General features: G+C 37.5%; 2 protein-coding genes across 6 annotated transcripts; both read right to left on the reverse strand.

Annotated features, from left to right (window-relative positions):
• Positions 1–3,271: 3,271 nt before the first annotated feature.
• Positions 3,272–5,063, reverse strand: LOC112046211 (uncharacterized). 5 transcript variants are annotated; one of them, XR_002886851.2, is made up of 3 exons: positions 4,861–5,063; positions 4,025–4,215; positions 3,272–3,667 (listed from the first exon to the last, which is right to left on the reverse strand). XR_002886851.2 is itself a non-coding variant. In XM_024082773.2 (3 exons), the coding sequence occupies exons 1-3, from the start codon at positions 4,286–4,288 to the stop codon at positions 3,476–3,478; spliced, it is 387 nt and encodes a 128-aa protein (XP_023938541.2). In that variant the 5' UTR covers positions 4,289–4,353; the 3' UTR covers positions 3,272–3,475. The 5 variants fall into 5 exon arrangements, 1 of the variants encoding a protein (XP_023938541.2); XR_008251412.1 differs by lacking the exon at positions 4,861–5,063 and adding an exon at positions 4,557–4,739; XR_008251410.1 differs by lacking the exon at positions 4,861–5,063 and adding an exon at positions 4,507–4,738.
• Positions 5,064–5,567: 504 nt separating this feature from the next.
• LOC112046202 (replication protein A 70 kDa DNA-binding subunit) lies at positions 5,568–17,874 on the reverse strand. The gene is made up of 11 exons (XM_024082755.2): positions 17,625–17,874; positions 16,623–16,870; positions 15,978–16,262; positions 14,429–14,591; positions 13,366–13,570; positions 12,513–12,625; positions 11,162–11,233; positions 10,509–10,663; positions 9,009–9,267; positions 8,488–8,682; positions 5,568–7,256 (listed from the first exon to the last, which is right to left on the reverse strand). The coding sequence occupies exons 1-11, from the start codon at positions 17,655–17,657 to the stop codon at positions 7,146–7,148; spliced, it is 1,839 nt and encodes a 612-aa protein (XP_023938523.1). The 5' UTR covers positions 17,658–17,874; the 3' UTR covers positions 5,568–7,145.
• Positions 17,875–17,925: the final 51 nt, after the last annotated feature.

Genomic DNA, 17,925 nt, shown 5'->3' on the forward strand with positions numbered 1-17,925 from the left:
ACCTTAGAGGACCACAAGAAATGGTAAAACATGGTTCTAATAATTCATTTTTAAAAATTAATCACCATTTGTAATAGACAACATTTATTTACTCCTAGTCTTACTGCATTAGTAATCATTATATAAAAATGTCATAGTTTAATACAATATTATTATAAAAATTTAATTATGTTTGAGATGCCATTGGTGTTTTTTTGTAGTCTGCATGATTCTTGACATCAAAGAGGATTTATATTTCACGTTGAATTAATACTCGCCTACGTTTGTGTTATTTCTTTATTTTAGTAATATAGAAAGGAATTCAAGAGATCAACATATTTTGCCGACCCCACTTAAGTGGGACAAGATTAAATACAAAATGATATTTTCTATATTAACACAAAATTCTTTGGAAAATTTTAAAACCATTATATTATACCAATCAAGTTTAAACAGCTTTATGCGAATGGTGAAAGCATTTGCATTAATTAGTTTTAATTTTTGCTTATATAAAATGTTAAAAAGTTTGAGAATCGATCGGTCAAGTGTACTGGAGAGATGAATCTACTAAATAAGGCAACTGTTGATATTTTTTCTTTTAAATCGTGTGTTAGTAATATAATCTTGGCTTTAATTTTGCACTGTAATTGAATCACGTACCTATTTATTTTTTGCGACTGGTTTTCTTTTTGATTGTTATTTATATTAACGGTAAGTATAATTAATGTAACAGTAGGTGGATTTGATGTATCATTACACCTGATTGATATGATATTATATCGCAGAGTTAATTGCGCATCGCACTTGCGATCGGCTTTAAAATGAAAATATTTTGTAAAATAAAGTTACAGATTGCATGATGCTATAAAAAATAGTAGCAATATTATATATTTTTTTCATCTTGTGTAAATAATGTTTATTTAGTAAACTTTTATTGTATTTAAGGGCCTAGTTTTTAAGTTAATCGTACAAACAATGACAAACACATCTCATTTTCATATTTGCAATATACTTAACTCAGAGAGGTCAATGATGGTTATTAACAAAATAGAAGAAAAAATGAAAATATAATTTTATTTGGGTTAAAAAATAATAATATAAACAATATACAGATGTAAATGAATACTTATTTGTAACTGTTTTACAGCAAATCGTAATAAAGATTCCTTTAATACGAGTCTATTATATGAAGCCGTTTTAACTTAATACAATTAAGAAAAGGCTTAAAATAATCCGTATTGAACTCATATTACAATTATTTGTCAAAATATGTCAAACTAATGAAAGTTTATGTTAATTTGCTCTAACGCAAAAATATCAATTTTCGGATAAATATCCCAATATCTAGCCAGACTGCAGCATTCATGCTATCAATTGGAGTTTTTCATTATTGATCGCTTGAGATGGATTACCATTCTCAACGGTTTCGAGTATCAAACACCAGAACTTTGTCTAACTAAAATAGACCTAATAAATCTTGTTTTAAAGTCCACAATTGTAGAGAGTTTTAACTGGTAGCGCAGAATTTACGACGTAATGAAAAATATTATTTTATTTTCGTTGACCTCATCTGAGTGTCTAAATGTTTATCATCCCTTAATATAATAAGGGACATTGGTATAATATAATATGTATGTATAGTTGTCATTAACGACGTGTTTCAATATAATTAGTCATTATAATAATTATTATGTAATACATTTAATAACTGTTTTTTTTTTATTTGGATGTACTATACTGATTGTCTACAACAATCGTGTGGGTATTTAACAAAATAGTTTCTCCAACACACGATAAATTTTATAGTTTGAATTTCGAATTTGCAGTAGTGTCAAACGGGTTAACCCGCCATCTCCAAGCATAACGTCCGTGAATCCGCGGTAACGTTGCTCTGCATAATAATTTCGACCAATAAGAGGACGTGTTTAAGAAGTGTTCTGTGATTGGTCGAACGTCAGGTAACGTCATCGCGGATACCCCAGATTGGTGTTGACAAATCAGCATTATAAAATTGCATCTTATGTGTGTATGTGTAATGTAATACATCCCGCGACATTAAAACACACTGCCAATATTACAATATTTTTTTGGTAATATTATTTTAATTATAAATAACAATACAATAGTGTAACTGTTAGAAAAGAAGATATATAAAAGGTAAACAAACATATGCAAATCTTTCCTCATATTCACAATTGTTTATTTAATAATGGAATTGTTTATTAATGATATTTTTTTAAAAGTTAAAATGGCTGTGTAATGTAAAGAACTGTAAACTTATACCGTGGCTCTGTATATTCTGAATAGATTTACTCCAAATAGGTTTTCAACAGATTCAGTGATTGCATCACGAAAAAAGTTCTAGATGACTTGATCGTTTATTATTTTATTTTGAATTTATTAACTTGAAGTTGTTTGTTTGTTTACTCTTTGTGCAGCTTCTTTTTATTAGTAATAGATTTTGATGGAAGTTCTCACCTTGTTTACGCGGATTCTGTCCGTGACCGGAAAATGTATGGTGGTTATTCGATGTTTTGTGAATTCTTGCATTAGAATAATAGCAAGAATTGACAAAAAATAACAGACAAAACTCGCGCAAACAGCAGAATCTCATAGTAATAGTAAAGTTGGGTAAACATTTGCAAACATCCTTTTCCACGCGATATCGGCTGCGCTGGATCGAATAAAATCGTAAGCTAAATTGTGATGTATTTGAATGCTTATGTCAGCCACTGGCGATCAAGTAATCTCACGTGCCTGCAGCGCTAACGGCCTAACTTCGGATAAAACTGATCGTGTGTTGGACGCGATTGACATATCGTGCAAGCCGTTAGCGCTGCAGGCATGTGAGATCACTTGATCGTCAGTGGCGGACATTATGTCTTCAACAACCACCTTCCAACCAATACGTGTGGGACGGGCTGGAGTTTTGCTCTTGTTTCCGTGACTGGCATTGTACGCATTAATGTTGGTAAGATATTTAAGAAATTATTTTTGTGAACCATAAAACACACTTGGACATATTGCAATACAATTTTATCAGTTTGTCTTTGTAGATAAAAAAAATGTGTTTCAAAATTTTTTGCAATTGTCCAAATGATGGTACCAGAAACTTTATTTCCTTAGCCAAATTTAAAGTCATATCAATGAGATTAAAATAAACTACTTACATAGCGAAAATGAGTTTTATTTTTTTAGACATGCTTACCTAATGTAAACCTGAGCGAATGTTGTTGAATCACAACTGTATTATTAAATTAAACTGCTGTTGTGAATGCAGTATGTAAACTTACTGAGGGAGAATGGCGCCTGTTTTGGGTAAATAAAGGTTTTTTTTTTATTTTACTTACCTGTTCACGAAATATTTTTTTAAGTGCTGGACAAATAGAATTAGTAATAAAATTTCTTTAATTTGATGAGGTAGGTATTTATTTTTGTGGGATGACAATTTGCAATAATTTTTTCAATAAATTATCAAAGCTTATATTTGTCATAATCACAGATCCCGCATAATGGTAGAAGGTAGCGTGTAAGGTTGTCTAACCCGACGCTTACTGCGACGTTGACTTAATACCTGGCGTTGCCTGTTTGCTTGATAATGTCGGAGTCGATCATTTGCGTCTACACGGCGCCTGGTGTTGTAACTGTACGCTCTTCTACCAACACTGTTGCGATTGAATATTCCGCCCTAAAGACATGTACATCAGGTTAGCTAAAGATATAAAATAGTTATTTGTTATGCAGGCACGACGATACGAGCAAGCGAAGAATTTTCAGATTAAACCACGAGCAAAGCGAGGTGATCAAATAAATAATCCTGAGCGAATAACGGTACTTTTCGCGTTAAAAACGACTTAAAACCTGAATGGTCTAGCAAAAGTAACTTTTCCAAGCAAATGAGATGAAAGTTATATTTTAAATTCTGGCTTTATTCCAAATATTATCAACTCATAGTTTCATAATCATAAAGGGTGGAAAAATTCCATAATATATTAATATCGGTGGAGACGGTAAAATATTAAAGAAGTGTTATTTTCCCTCTTACCGCGTAATTTCTATGATTAAATGGTTGAAGCCACCGCCGATATTCCGGGCGTCTTGCAAGAACTGTACGGTAAGCCGAGTCTCCCTCGGGCCCGGCTCTGCCTCGGCTGTAATGAAGTCGGTCGAGGCGATGCCACACTCTTGGTGGCGGCATCCGGTTGGTGTCAGAAAGCGACGCGGCAGCAAACATACCTATTCATATTAGTTAGACCTGGATCAACTAATATAGGTCTCTGAAAAGTGTCTAAAAAATTTACCTACCCATTAACCTTACCTCAGGTAAGGTGCGTAGATAGGTAGGTACTCTAGACCACACGACTAAAGTAAAGCGACTTAAAGCGCCATCTATGAGCCTCAGGCAGTAGCGTAGCGTGTATCAAAATTAGTTGGGGGCCCAAATGAAGGGTAAAGGTTTCTTACAAAAGATACAAAAATGGTCGCTTAAAACAAATATGACAGTGCCTTAACTTGTGTAGTACTTACCAACTTTTAGGCGCACGCTTAACCAGGGTTAAAAAGAGATTGTGGATTACCTATGTTTTACTAATTTTTGTTTTCAAACGTAAGGGGCCACTGTAGTCTGGAGGCCCCGTATCATTGATACGGCCCTGGCCTAAGGCATAACTGCATCGCAACAGGTTTTTGAAGTGTACAAAAAGGGATTGTTTCAAAGTTCTTTAGAACACCATGTGCTGGTAGTTTTACTATGCTTGTAGATGGCAGCACGCATCGCCCAAATATAATTTTCGTAACTCATTCAGTATTCACTAACATACCTATCTATAAAGTCCACATGCCAAGCATAGAAGTTTTACTTAAAAAATTCAACAAAAGTACCTTGAGACGTCTAACGTGATCTGTTAAGTTCTTAAGAGTAGGTTGGAGAAATGGAGTTGCAGTTTTAATTTCCTTGACTCTTGACAGAAATCACCGACCTACAAACAAATATGTTTTGCTCTTTGCTAGACATTTTTCTCGCCACTGCAATTATTATAGGTGCCTCGTTGGCTCGCTAGTCACATTAAAACAACTTCATAACTAACTTTATTATACTTATATAAAATTAATATTTTACCTTTTAAACACAAACAAAAGTTACTAAAAGTTCTGAGTGGGATCATATCGCAAAAATTAAAGCATTTGGGTTTTATTTAAAAACACACAGATTTAATTTAACTGACAACTCAAGTTATTGAAGTACTGTCACAGAATAACTTAAATCGTCAAAAAAGTAAATGCATACTGACGAAAATAAAAGCATCAGCTTTTAATTGGTCTCAGGCTATAGCGTTTTATTATGTTGTGTGAAATTCCATGGTTATTGGGTTATCCAATAATGTAGTCTAAAAACTTGTGAATCCAAACCTTAATTTTAATCATAGATTCAAGAATAACTCTATGATAATAACTAAAAGTTTGACAGCCCATGCTCCTTAATATTTTTGGTAGATTCTAATTATCTTATTACCTTTAATATCTTGCTTCCAAGTAGAATTCGTATTTTTTATATTTTCTTAGGGATATTTAACAGTCCATAAAACCACTGAGTGTTAAAAGATATTTTTATTAAAACAAAAACTACATTGTGCAGTCCTTGATACAATTTTTTTTTGGAAAAATACATCACAATTTTGGCTTATAACTATTAACTTAAATAACATTACAATTTTTTAGATGTACTCAAAATATTTACTAAACATTGGCACGATTTACGGAAAAATTTAGTTATTTTTAATATGAAGGAAAAATAAAAACCATAATGTGAACACAATAAATTTTTGTTCGCCTTGCCAATAAAATTATATCATAATTCTTATAAAGTTTATCAACAACCAGAGATATAAAAAAAAGTTCGTTTAAAAGTATTTAAGCAAAGTAACACTTCAAAAAATAAATTACACATTATTTTTCAGGTATTTTGTATTTAAATACTAGACAAATTCTTTTCAAGAAACTGTTCCAAATTCGTCAGATCTCTGCGCATTAAATTATAAAACCGAATATAATAAAGGAATATTTGTTTTGTGTTTTTTTAATTATTTAATTATTGTTGTATGTTGTTGGTACTTGTTGGTAGGTATATGCGAGGACTGACGGACGGATGGACTGTGGATTATTGTTATACTTCGATACTCATAATAAAATAGCTTCAGCAGTTTCATGTTTAGATTATTCCTATCTATCCTCCAGGAGGATATGAGTATCGTTCAGGATAGATTTGACGCGGATTTTGCCGTCCTCGATCATCCATCGATCCCAGAGGAATTTTGGAATAAAAAGTAGTCTATATTTTGCTCAACAACCTTGTCTAAATACTCGCGAAAATCCCATTAAAATCTGTTCAGACGCAGACAAAAACTCAAAAGACTTTATTTTAGTAACATATAAATAACTATAACCACGTTAGAAAAAAAAATGTGACAGACAGGCAGACAGTTCAAGTTTATTTCAGTGTATTGATTTATTGATGAGGTATATATTATGAGAAGTATTACTAAAGGAAAGTTTCAGCACTTTCTGATTCAGGTTGTAGAATAGTCTAAATGTAAGTTTTGTAATTTATTTACTTTATGTCAAATTACTAGAACAAGACATGTGAATAATAGTAGAGGAGCCGGAGATGCTAAATTTGCAGTTACTACAGCGTCATTGAAATCGATTAGATTTGGTAGATTAGACGATAGAACGAATAAACAGTTATACTTTTTTCGCTTTCGTTTTTCAAAAATTGTCTTTAAAGTCTTTTAGACTTTTAGTCTTTAAAGTCTTTTAGACTTTAAAGAAAAACGAGCTTAGATTTGGTATATATCTTGTACTAAACTAGAAGGTTTTGTCCAATTTTTACACCATTCAATTACACAAAAAGGTATTTTACGGAGCTCTTTAACCGATGAACACGAGTACAACTATTTAACACCGGTTATATAGAGACAGTTTTTATAATCGTTTTAGATCGTTGATCATATACTTTGACAGAAAAGTAACATCTAGCGAGGCAGGTTCTATACAATAATTGGTCTGAGTTAATGGTAGCAAAATTTCGAATTGTCTTATCTGTGGTCCTGGCCTATTTTGCTTCTACCCTCAGTTAGTGACCGACAAACTATAGCTCAGTGTTTGAACTACACTTGGATCCCGCTCAGTGCAGTGATGCTTTTGACGAGTTTGGCGTTCGCGTCCCTGTAGTCCACTGGCTTGGCGCTCATCACTGTGGTCTTCAGTTTGGCTTCATCCTATAACAATTTACATAGTTTTGAAGTTATGAGGGGACAGATGAACAAACATTCATCACCATCATCATCATCATCATCATCATCATCATCATCATCATCATCATCATCATCATCATCATCATCATCATCATCATTATCAAACCATATTTGGCTCACTGCTGAGCTTGAGTCTCCTCTCAGAATGAGTGGGGTTAGGCGAATAGTCCACCACGCTGGCTCAATGCGGATTGACAGACTTCACACACGCAGAGAATTAAGAAAATTTTCAGGTATGCAGGTTTCCTCACGATGTTTTTCCTTCACCGGTTGAGACACGTGATATTTCATTTCTTAAAATGCACACAACATTAAAGTTGGAGGTGCATACCCCGGACCAGATTCGAACCCACACCCTCCAGAATCGGAGGCAGAGGTCGTATCCACTGACTCAATGGTATGCGCGGTGGATATACTGGACGGAGGTCTTGGGTTCAATCCCCGGCTGGGCCAGTTGAAGTTTTGTTAATTGATCCAGGTCTGGCTGGTGGGTGGGTTGCCACCCTATTGGCAAAGACGAACCTCCAATTGATTTAGCGTTCCGGTACGATTTAGCATTCCGGTACGATCCGCATTAGCCTAACCACTCTCAATCGGAGAGGAGACTCGTGCACAGCAGTGACCCGAATATGGGTTGATATTGATGATACCACTGCGCCCCTGCGCGCCGTCTAATAAATGTAAGTTTAGACCAGAGTTCCCCAAACTTTTTGTGTCGTAGACCCCTTGCGATGTTATTCCGTGTTAGGTAGATCCCCTACTTACCTGATATTGATTTCCTGTAAATTTCTAACTGTAGTGAAGTTTAGTATTAAAAACTAATGTTAATTTATACATTTATTAATTGAATTTAGCGAAGCTCGAAGACTGCGACTCTCAGGTTTTTACAAAATTTATAGTGACTACAAAGCGAATACCAACATCTTACAACTTACACAATTTTATGAACATATATGTATACATAATTTTTTTACTTCATAGGTACTTTTATAAATAATGTATATGTTTTGATATTATAAGATAGTATGATGTAAGTAAATAGGTACTATCAGTGTATGTGTGCCCATTTTCATTTCAATGACCCCCAAAATTTTGTTTCGCTGACGTAGACCCCTTGCAGGTTGTCATAGACCCCTAGGGATTGATATAGACCACTTTGGGAATCACTGGTCTAGACAATATTTAATCAACTCACGCTGTAAGTCTCCATTTTAGTCCGGAAGTTGAACACGTAGGTCCTGAACTTGACCTCCTCGAACAGCTGCGTGTACGCACTCTTGTCGTACTCCGACATGCGGCCGACGTCCGCCGCCGGCTGGCCCAGGATCGCTTCCGCCGCCTCGTTGAACGCCGTGATGCGCTGGTCGCCCGTCGGGTCCGACACGTTCGCCTGGACATTCATCATCATCATCATCATCAACATCATCATATCATCATCATCATAACCATCATCATCATATCATCATCATCATCATCATATCACCATCATCAACATCATCATATCATCATCATCATCATATCACCATCATCATCATCATCATCATCATATCACCATCAAAAAATCAAAAAATAAACCAAAAATTCATTTATTTCAAGTAGGCTCAGTATACTTTTGATACGTATATACTTTTGATACGTCAGTTAACTATTTGTAAAGATTCTACCACCGGTTCGGAAGGCAGACCAGGCAGGCAGAAAAAAAAGAAAATCACTCACCCCGAGCAACAGCCTGTACTTGTAGTTGGGGTACTCCCGGTTGCACTTCTCGCACCTGTAGAGGCCGTTCTCCTGGTCGACCAGCTTCTTGTTGCACTGGTCCTGCGGGCACGCCTTGTACACGGCGTTGTCGGCGAACATGAACGTGAGCACGCCCACCAGCGTGAAGTAGTCGCCCTTCTCGCCCGCGCCCAGCCGCCGCGCCTCCACCTCGCTGAACGTCAGCCACTCGCCGCTGCCGCCCGACTGGCCGCCCGACCTGGGGTGGATTGTAACGTCAGACCAATCATACTGTTGAGCATTCCGATCTTGGATTGCGATCTGCGACCGCGACCCACTGCTTAGTATGAATTTATATTGAGCACTAAAAGTCACGCGATGCGGTCTCGGGCTTTATTTAGTTCTCCATATAAATTCAAATGCTAAGCAATGGGTCGCGCGGTTGCAGGTCGCGGTCGCCAAAATGCTACCTTTAAGGTAGCCAGCCTTCCGTTCTTTTAAATTAGATACATAATAGACACATAATAAATTAGACACGTTCTTTTAAATTAGACATAGATTAGGGGGCGTCCACATGCCAATGAATTGGGTGAAGTATTCAGCGGGGGAAAAGTTTGAGAATGATCCCTTATGTGATATTAAGAGGTCTTTCTTTACCCCTCCTTTTCTGGAGAGATCAAAGATGGACGGGGGGGGTCAGTTGACCACGCTCACTTGGCGGAGATGTTGACGGTGTCCATGCTGGCGCCGCCGTTGTCGTACCAGCCGCGCAGCCGGTGCGCCTCGGGCACGTTGGGGTTGCAGCGCAGCATGGTGGACGCGAGGGGTCAGCTGACCGCGCTCACCTGGCGGAGATGTTGACGGTGTCCATGCCGGCGCCGCCGTTGTCGTACCAGCCGCGCAGCCGGTGCGCGTCGGGCACGTTGGGGTTGCAGCGCAGCATGGTGGACGCGAGAGGTCAGTTGACCGCGCTCACCTGGCGGAGATGTTGACGGTGTCCATGCCGACGCCGCCGTTGTCGTACCAGCCGCGCAGCCGGTGCGCCTCGGGCACGTTGGGGTTGCAGCGCAGCATGGTGGACGCGAGGGGTCAGTTGACCGCGCTCACCTGGCGGAGATGTTGACGGTGTCCATGCCGGCGCCGCCGTTGTCGTACCAGCCGCGCAGCCGGTGCGCCTCGGGCACGTTGGGGTTGCAGCGCAGCATGCTGGACGCGAGGGGTCAGTTGACCGCGCTCACCTGGCGGAGATGTTGACGGTGTCCATGCCGGCGCCGCCGTTGTCGTACCAGCCGCGCAGTCGGTGCGCCTCGGGCACGTTGGGGTTGCAGCGCAGCATGGTGGACGCGAGGGGTCAGCTGACCGCGCTCACCTGGCGGAGATGTTGACGGTGTCCATGCCGGCGCCGCCGTTGTCGTACCAGCCGCGCAGCCGGTGCGCCTCGGGCACGTTGGGGTTGCAGCGCAGCATGGTGGACGCGAGGGGTCAGCTGACCGCGCTCACCTGGCGGAGATGTTGACGGTGTCCATGCCGGCGCCGCCGTTGTCGTACCAGCCGCGCAGCCGGTGCGCCTCGGGCACGTTGGGGTTGCAGCGCAGCATGGTGGACGCGAGGCATGACAAAGACTTGCTGCCGTTGAACTCCGCCACGCGAGCACCCTAGCGATACATTATCATCATCATAATTCTCATTCATGTCATTTGCCACCAGTTGCCCGTGTTCTGCTATAATGACTTTCATAGCAATCTGGATCTCTTCAATTGACTGGTGGTTGTTGCTTCATAATAAACCCAATTTAAATGTTAAATGTACTTCAATTTTAAATGTAGACGTAAAATTAACGAAAGCATCTTATCCTGACCATCAAAACTTTGAAATTCAGAATCCACGCCTAAGACACTAGTATGCAACGAACTTCAACCTCGTTGGAATTATCTCAAACCAACATAATTACCGGAAAATCCACGTAAAGAATTGTACATTCAATAATTGTATTTTCAAATAAAAGTTCTGAATTGTACTACTTAGTTTCATTTCCACGCATTATTTGATAAAAGTACTATACAAGCCTTGATCGCAACTAGGCATTGATGGACACATTCACACGTCCGTCCATCAATGCCTCTCTTTCTGGCCGCTGCAGTAAAGTACTATACCTTTGCAGAAACAATTGGGTTGGAACTGGCATCAAACTTTTCTGCTTCATTCCCCCATAGCGTGAGAGTAATCTGTGGACAAGAGAATATTCTAGTTAACATAAGAAGTCAATAGTGCCTTTAAATGGTTCGTGTAAAGTAACATAGTGTCGGTGTCACCCATTCGCTTGGCTTGAATTTAGCTGCACACACAGCCGCGTGTCTCGATCTGGGTGCTTCAATTCACATGATCATTGATCATATTAGAACTAAATAAAGTTATACTTTACTAAATAATGGATTGTAAACCCTACTACCCTAAACTCCACAACCACACAAAGGTTTAGTAGGGTTTGTTCCCTGCAATTAAACTGTAGACTGTACTAGCAATTTACATATTATACAAGCTTTTGGTTTAAATGGAAAAAGGGAAACTTATTCGAGTTTAACGACATAGGTAATTGTTATATATTAATCATAAATAGTATAAAACAAAGTAGCTACCTTTAAGAACGATGCCCCATTGCGTTGCGTTACGTTGCAACGTCGTTTTCTATATATCATCATCATTATTTACAACCCATATTCGGCAAGTGTACTCTCACATTGTAAGAAGTTAGGCCTTAGTCCACCACGCTGGCCCAGTGTGGATTGGCATACTTCACACACGAAGAGAATTAAGAAAATTCTCAGGTATGCAGGTTTCCTCAAGATGTTTTACCGTCACTATTTTTGACACGTCATATTTAGTTTCTTAAAATACACGTATCTGAAAAGTTGGAGGTGCATGCCCAGGGCCGGATTCAAACATACGCCCTCCGAATTGAAGGCTTGTGCGATCATCCACTGGGCTTTCACTGGGGTTTCTATATATTTTAAGCCATATTAAAGAGTTGTGTCATCGTCAGACCACATTATAACAGAGGACGATGTCATATATTTTGTATACATTGTTTAAACTGACTGGATACGTGCGTCGTCCTCTTGTGCGATCATCCGTTGCGACGACGCAACGCAACGCAAATCAAATCGATGAGGCAACGTCCTAAGCTGATTAAATTACGAAAATTTCAAACTTTCTTATTGGTTAACTAAAATGTGGAAATTTTCACAAGGGTGAACATCCCATATACACAAATAATCCATGATAGCAAAAGATTTTTTTAAATTCGTTACAAGTTAGCCCTTGACTGCAATCTCACCTGATGGTAAGTGATGATGCAATCTAAGACGGAAGCGGGCTAACTTGTTAGGCGTAGGATCCACACCCCTTTCGTTTCTCCACAACATCGTACCGGAACGCTAAATCGTAAGTAATGTTGGTAACTAACTAACTAGCCTCCCACCAGCCAAGGATGATATGCATACTCACTGCTCCGCCTGACTGATCAACCAGTGTGGCTTCTCTCTTCTTGAGCAACTTGCCTGTGGTCTTTGCGGTCAGCTCTTGCACGTCGGATGCGAATTTACATACTCCGATCACATCTGTTGGAAATAATTCATTGGCATGGTCAATAGGCTAGTTGACACTTCTTTTAAAATGCTGTTAAATAGTTTATTATCGTTCTACTAGATTGATTTTTTTTTTCATATATTTTTCTAGAGGTGATTGCATAATAGTTTTTAAATATGTTTTTGACAATAAGAGCCAAAAAAAACGTCTGTCGGCCATGATTGTCAATATTTCAACTGTTACAAAAATATGAGTTAACAATTACTTTGACGTTCAGTACATCAAGTAACATTGTGATATCACAAAATGGACGGCAGCGTTTTTGACCTTCGGAAAATTAAAAAAAAAATACATGATTTTTAAATTAAGATTAATATCGATACATTTCGGACCCGGACTCCATGTACTACGCGAAATTAATATTGTTTATATTGAATTTGATATGTGCGGCCCATCTCTTACGCCTTTTGTGGTTGTACATAAACATTCTAAAGGCCTGTGCATATCTGCACAGGCCTTTAGAATGTTTATGTATGGAGTCAGTTTTCATTTGCAGCTTACCAAGTATGGGGTCCAGAGTTTTTGTTGGCAGCTTACCAATTATGGAGTCAGAGTTTTTGTTGACAGCTTACCAAGTATGGAGTCAGAGTTTTTGTTGGCAGCTTACCAAGTATGGAGTCAGAGTTTTTGTTGGCAGCTTAACAAGTATGGAGTCAGAGTTTTTGTTGGCAGCTTAACAAGTATGGAGTCAGAGTTTTTGTTGGCAGCTTACCAAGTATGGAGTCAGAGTTTTTGTTGGCAATGTCGCTGATCGGCACAAAGTCGTATTTGACAGTGGGGAGCGCTGAGGCGTCCTCCATGCACTCCGCTACCACGGTGTCGGGCGTGAATGACATTTCGTAATCATTCTTCAGTGTCGTGAACTGCTTGTTTGCAGTCTTCAGTTGGCAGCGACTGATGTAGTAAACTTTGTCTACCTGTAACATGATAATGTTGCAGTCATCTGGTTGATTTGGCGAGCTAATAGAACGCCTAAGCCGTTCATTAATCACAAGCATTCAATGAAAACTAAAATACAACAAGCCAAAATCGCAGCAATAGGCTATTTGACACTTTTTTAATGGTCTCCAACAGTTCATTATGGTATATTTTTTTGAGACATTTCATAAAAATTTTAGTTTTTATATATGTTTTTGACAATATGAGCCAAAACGCCCATCGGCCGGTGGTCTATATTTCAACTGTTTCATGTCACTATAATAAATTGCTTACAAACGTGGACGACAGCGTTTTTGACGTTTGGAAAATTTGAAAAAAATTATGATTTTCAAGATAAGTTTTTTATGAAATCCTTAACTTTTATTGATTAATGTCTGTATATTTTAGACTCTTATGCCATGTACTAAGCGAAATTAATATTGTTTATAATTATATTAATTAATATATTAATATTGTTATATAATTTAGTATACAACTACCCTATTAGTTTAATCAGATAGTTGAAGGTCAAAGTTATTTAGTTGAATGATGAATGATTGAATAAATGGTTTTTTGACGTATAGTTAAGGTGACCACAAGTTCACAACATATGACACACTTATGATAGGATTTTACATAGGAATTCCATAAAATTCAAAATCTGGACACCACAACTGCATGTAGTCTTATCTGCCCTACCCCTATTGTTTTTGTTAGCTAGCCAAGTAAAACCAGAAGTTAGCAAAGGTGGTCTTGAATTAAACACTGGCGAGCAAAGCGCCATACGCATCGTGTTCATAGCGGACTCGAAGTTTGGCACATACTATAAATGGAAACATACATAGTATACTAGTTACCTGTATCATGTCATAGAACTTGTCACATTCATTTTTGAATGCTGTGGCCCTGATTTCCCCGCTCTCGTCACAGAGGTCCATACTAAACAGTTTGCCTTCACCTCTCGCATTGCTCCATGTTCTTATATCTGACTTGTTCATTACGCGAGCTTTAATGACCCATCTGAAATCGATATAATATCATGAAAAGGGAATGTCCATAACCGGATCCTATGGACTACAAGCCCTTGAAAAAAATTTACCTGTGAAGTGAACCAACGTGAATAACGCAGAGTTATTTTCTGATATAGGCTGTTACTACATCAGAAAATAACTCTGAGCACTATGTCGTCAATTCTGAGCGGTGCAGATGAGTACGCGAGTGAATGGAATTACGACTAATTATTAATGTACGGCTTTGTTACAGTGCAAACTTTGAATTAATCTTTAAATTGTCCTCAAAGGGGACAAGCAAAGATCGCCGACAATACAGCCCGAGATTGCGACATTTTTTGAAGACTTATGATATGTTTGTTCATTTTACTGTTTGTTACGCTTATTGGTAACAGAAAAAAATAATACAACATAATATTACTTCGCTGCTTTGGCAATCTTTTGAGCAAGAAGAGTGATAAAAAAAATGTTTTTTTCTTTAAGAATCATACTTTTATTAAGCCAATTATTTAACCAGATCCTTAATCATATTATCAACTCCACATACTTTTATACAATATATGGTATAACAGAGTTCCCGGGGACTAAGTTATTGTAAAAAGTAGGTTATTGTATGGTGGGCATTCCTCTTTTTGTGTGAATTTCTCAAGCTTTATCTTATGTACAAAGTAAAACATCTTTTGTAAATGCTCAATAATGAAATGACCAATTTAATTGATATAATGAATCTACACCAATATTATAAAGAGGTAAAGTTTGTGGTATTGTAGGGGGTAATCTCTGGATTCACTGAACCAATTGTAAAAATTCTTTTACCACTTGATTGTCATAAGCTTTATTACTCTCACGAGAAAGAGAACTACGCGGATGAAACCACGGGAAGTTGGCTAGTATTTATATCATTTAAATTAAATATGGCCCAACCCAGGATTCAAAGCCAAGACCTTGTGATCCAAAACCTCATAGGCTAACCATTGAACCAACGAGGCATTTCAAAGACAGGCAGATAGACATGTATAGGGTATAGGTACCCAAAGAGTAAAATGGGATCCCTATTACTATGATTCCACTGTCTATTTGTCTGACTGTCTACATCAAATTGTATTTCATGAACCATGATAGTTAGAAAGTTAAAATTTTCACAGAAGATTTCTGTGGCCAATATAGCAACAAATACTAAGAAACAGAATAAAATAAAAAATAAAGGAGCTCCCATACAACAAATGTGATTTTTTTTACTGTTTTTATGGATAATGATACAATAATTTTCATCTGACTCACACTTGGTCAGTAATTTATTTTTGAGGTATGGAACATATACATAGCAAAGCAACATTTAATAAATCAAAAGGTTTAGCTTAGTTTAAGGCATAAAGTAAAAAAATATTCAGCTTACTTATTTTGATATGGGCTCAGGCTGGCAATGGGATGTGTCATTTGTGATCCAAGCATGCTGGAGTCCAAGTTTGGCCCCGCAGCAGGTTTGGCCAAGGAATTGCCAAATGAGTTGCCAAGAGAATTGCCAAGTGATGGTGCAGCCTGTGGTGTTGGTCTCATTGGAGTTGGGGCTGGTGCTGATGTGGTGACAGAATCTTCAGACCAATTTTGAGGGTTGCCAAGCTTCTTGCCAACTTCTGTGCCTGGTGCTATGATAGACACATCCAGGACTATCATTACACGCCTGTAATTAATTTTAGTATTATCTGTAATGACCTTTTTTCTCTAACATTTAATATACTACTACTACTATTGCTACTAAGCAATAAGGCTGCCTTTGTCTTCTACTTTTTCTTATGTTTCTGTTTTGGTTGTTTTTTTTTTTTAATTTTATTGAATAAAAAATAAATACTAATGAACTAATGCACCTTGGAAGTTTAAATAACTGTTCTCATAGAATAGAATAAAATGTCATATTAGTAAAATGTAGGCTTATAATTTTTAAAATTTGAACCTCTTTAAGTGGAATTTAACAAAATTATGGAGAATTGCTTATACACAAAGGGCATATAGTCTGTTCTATGATTAAATAAATAACACTTACTTTTCTCCTTTACCAGTGTTCTTCAAAACTGAAGTGACAAACTTGTTAATCTGTACCACTGAATAGTCAGACAGTTCTCCACTGATCAATAACTCATTCAGTTGTGTCGCCAGCATTGCAAAACTATGGGAATGCTTCCCGTCAGACACAAGTAGCCTGAATCTGTCATTAGATCCACTGCCTTGTATTTTCTTACTTCCCAGAACTTGCATTACAGGTTTATCATACAGGCCACCATTCATTATGATCTGAGAACATAAAGAAACAAATATCTTAGAATTCCATGGATTCACATACAGGTGCCGGGTCCATTGTATGGTAGAAAAACTAGGGTTAAGGAATTCCTTGACAATTGATTAACATTCCCCTCCTCCGCTCGTGTTGTTCTCCCTGCCTAGCCAAATTTGGTAAGATCCTATTAGAGCAGCTTTGCAGATACATGTTCTTTATTAATACGGGTATCCTAGAAAATACTCCATCTTATTTCTTTAGTTTTTGTGAACAGTTTTCAAAATATTTAGAAACTGCCATTTTTCTTGAATCACATTGAAAGTTACTGATGCGACGTTTTGTGTCTCAAGAATGTATGAGTAGTCAAAGGGCTGCGGTTGAACCTACAACCTTTTAGTGTGAGTCTGGCTTTTTTATTGTTGATCTACATACATTACATACATACATATATACATTTGAAATGTTTGATTATACTTACCTAAATATATATGATAGCGAAAGGTCACTCATCACTAAATATCAAGAACTGCTAAACATGCAGAGGTGAAGTAGGTAGGTAGGTAGAGAAGTATTTTATAGTTAAAAGACGTCCGCTAAGAACGGATTTTGCAACATGGTAGCATAAACTATTATTACTTAGCTGTGTTTACTGAGCAGGTTCAGATTAAATAAATAAATGGTCCCAAGTCTTGTCGTGTCTTCTAAATTCAAACATCAACCATTAAAGTGGAGCACGATAACAATAAATAGACTAAACATATTCAACCGTACCTCAAGAGATCCTTCAGATAATTTGTAAGCCATGCTTTACAAATCTTCACCCGGTTTCAGGTTTGTAAAAAAGGAATTGTGGCTTTTCTAATTAATTTTCCGACAGTTTAGTTTAGTAAATTAACGACGCACGCAGACGGTATTTTGAAAATTTTAAATTCTATTTACTTTACTCCTTCAATGGTCTCTATTTATTTCGCGTTTAGAAAAATTATTACATTGTATTTGACTGACGTTTTGTCAGAAAATTTTGAAGTTTGTGTTTGATTAAACAATTTGGCGGGAAACTATTCTAACCAAA

The sequence above is a fragment of the Bicyclus anynana genome, chromosome 14, assembly GCF_947172395.1.
Source record: "Bicyclus anynana chromosome 14, ilBicAnyn1.1, whole genome shotgun sequence".
In the NCBI taxonomy this organism is placed as follows: Eukaryota; Metazoa; Arthropoda; class Insecta; order Lepidoptera; family Nymphalidae; genus Bicyclus; species Bicyclus anynana.

What these genes read in the sequence shown, in the direction of transcription:
- LOC112046202 (XM_024082755.2), bottom strand. Translation starts at nt 17,657, where the DNA reads ATGGCTTACAAATTATCTGAAGGATCTCTTGAG. An exon ending in TATCTGAAGGATCTCTTGAG is followed by an intron (nt 16,871 to 17,624) that starts GTACGGTTGAAT and finishes TTATGTTCTCAG; the next exon opens with ATCATAATGAATGGTGGCCT. An exon ending in ACCCAATTGTTTCTGCAAAG is followed by an intron (nt 10,664 to 11,161) that starts GTATAGTACTTT and finishes ATGTATCGCTAG; the next exon opens with GGTGCTCGCGTGGCGGAGTT.
- LOC112046211 (XM_024082773.2), bottom strand. An exon ending in TTAATCATAGAAATTACGCG is followed by an intron (nt 3,668 to 4,024) that starts GTAAGAGGGAAA and finishes ACATGTCTTTAG; the next exon opens with GGCGGAATATTCAATCGCAA.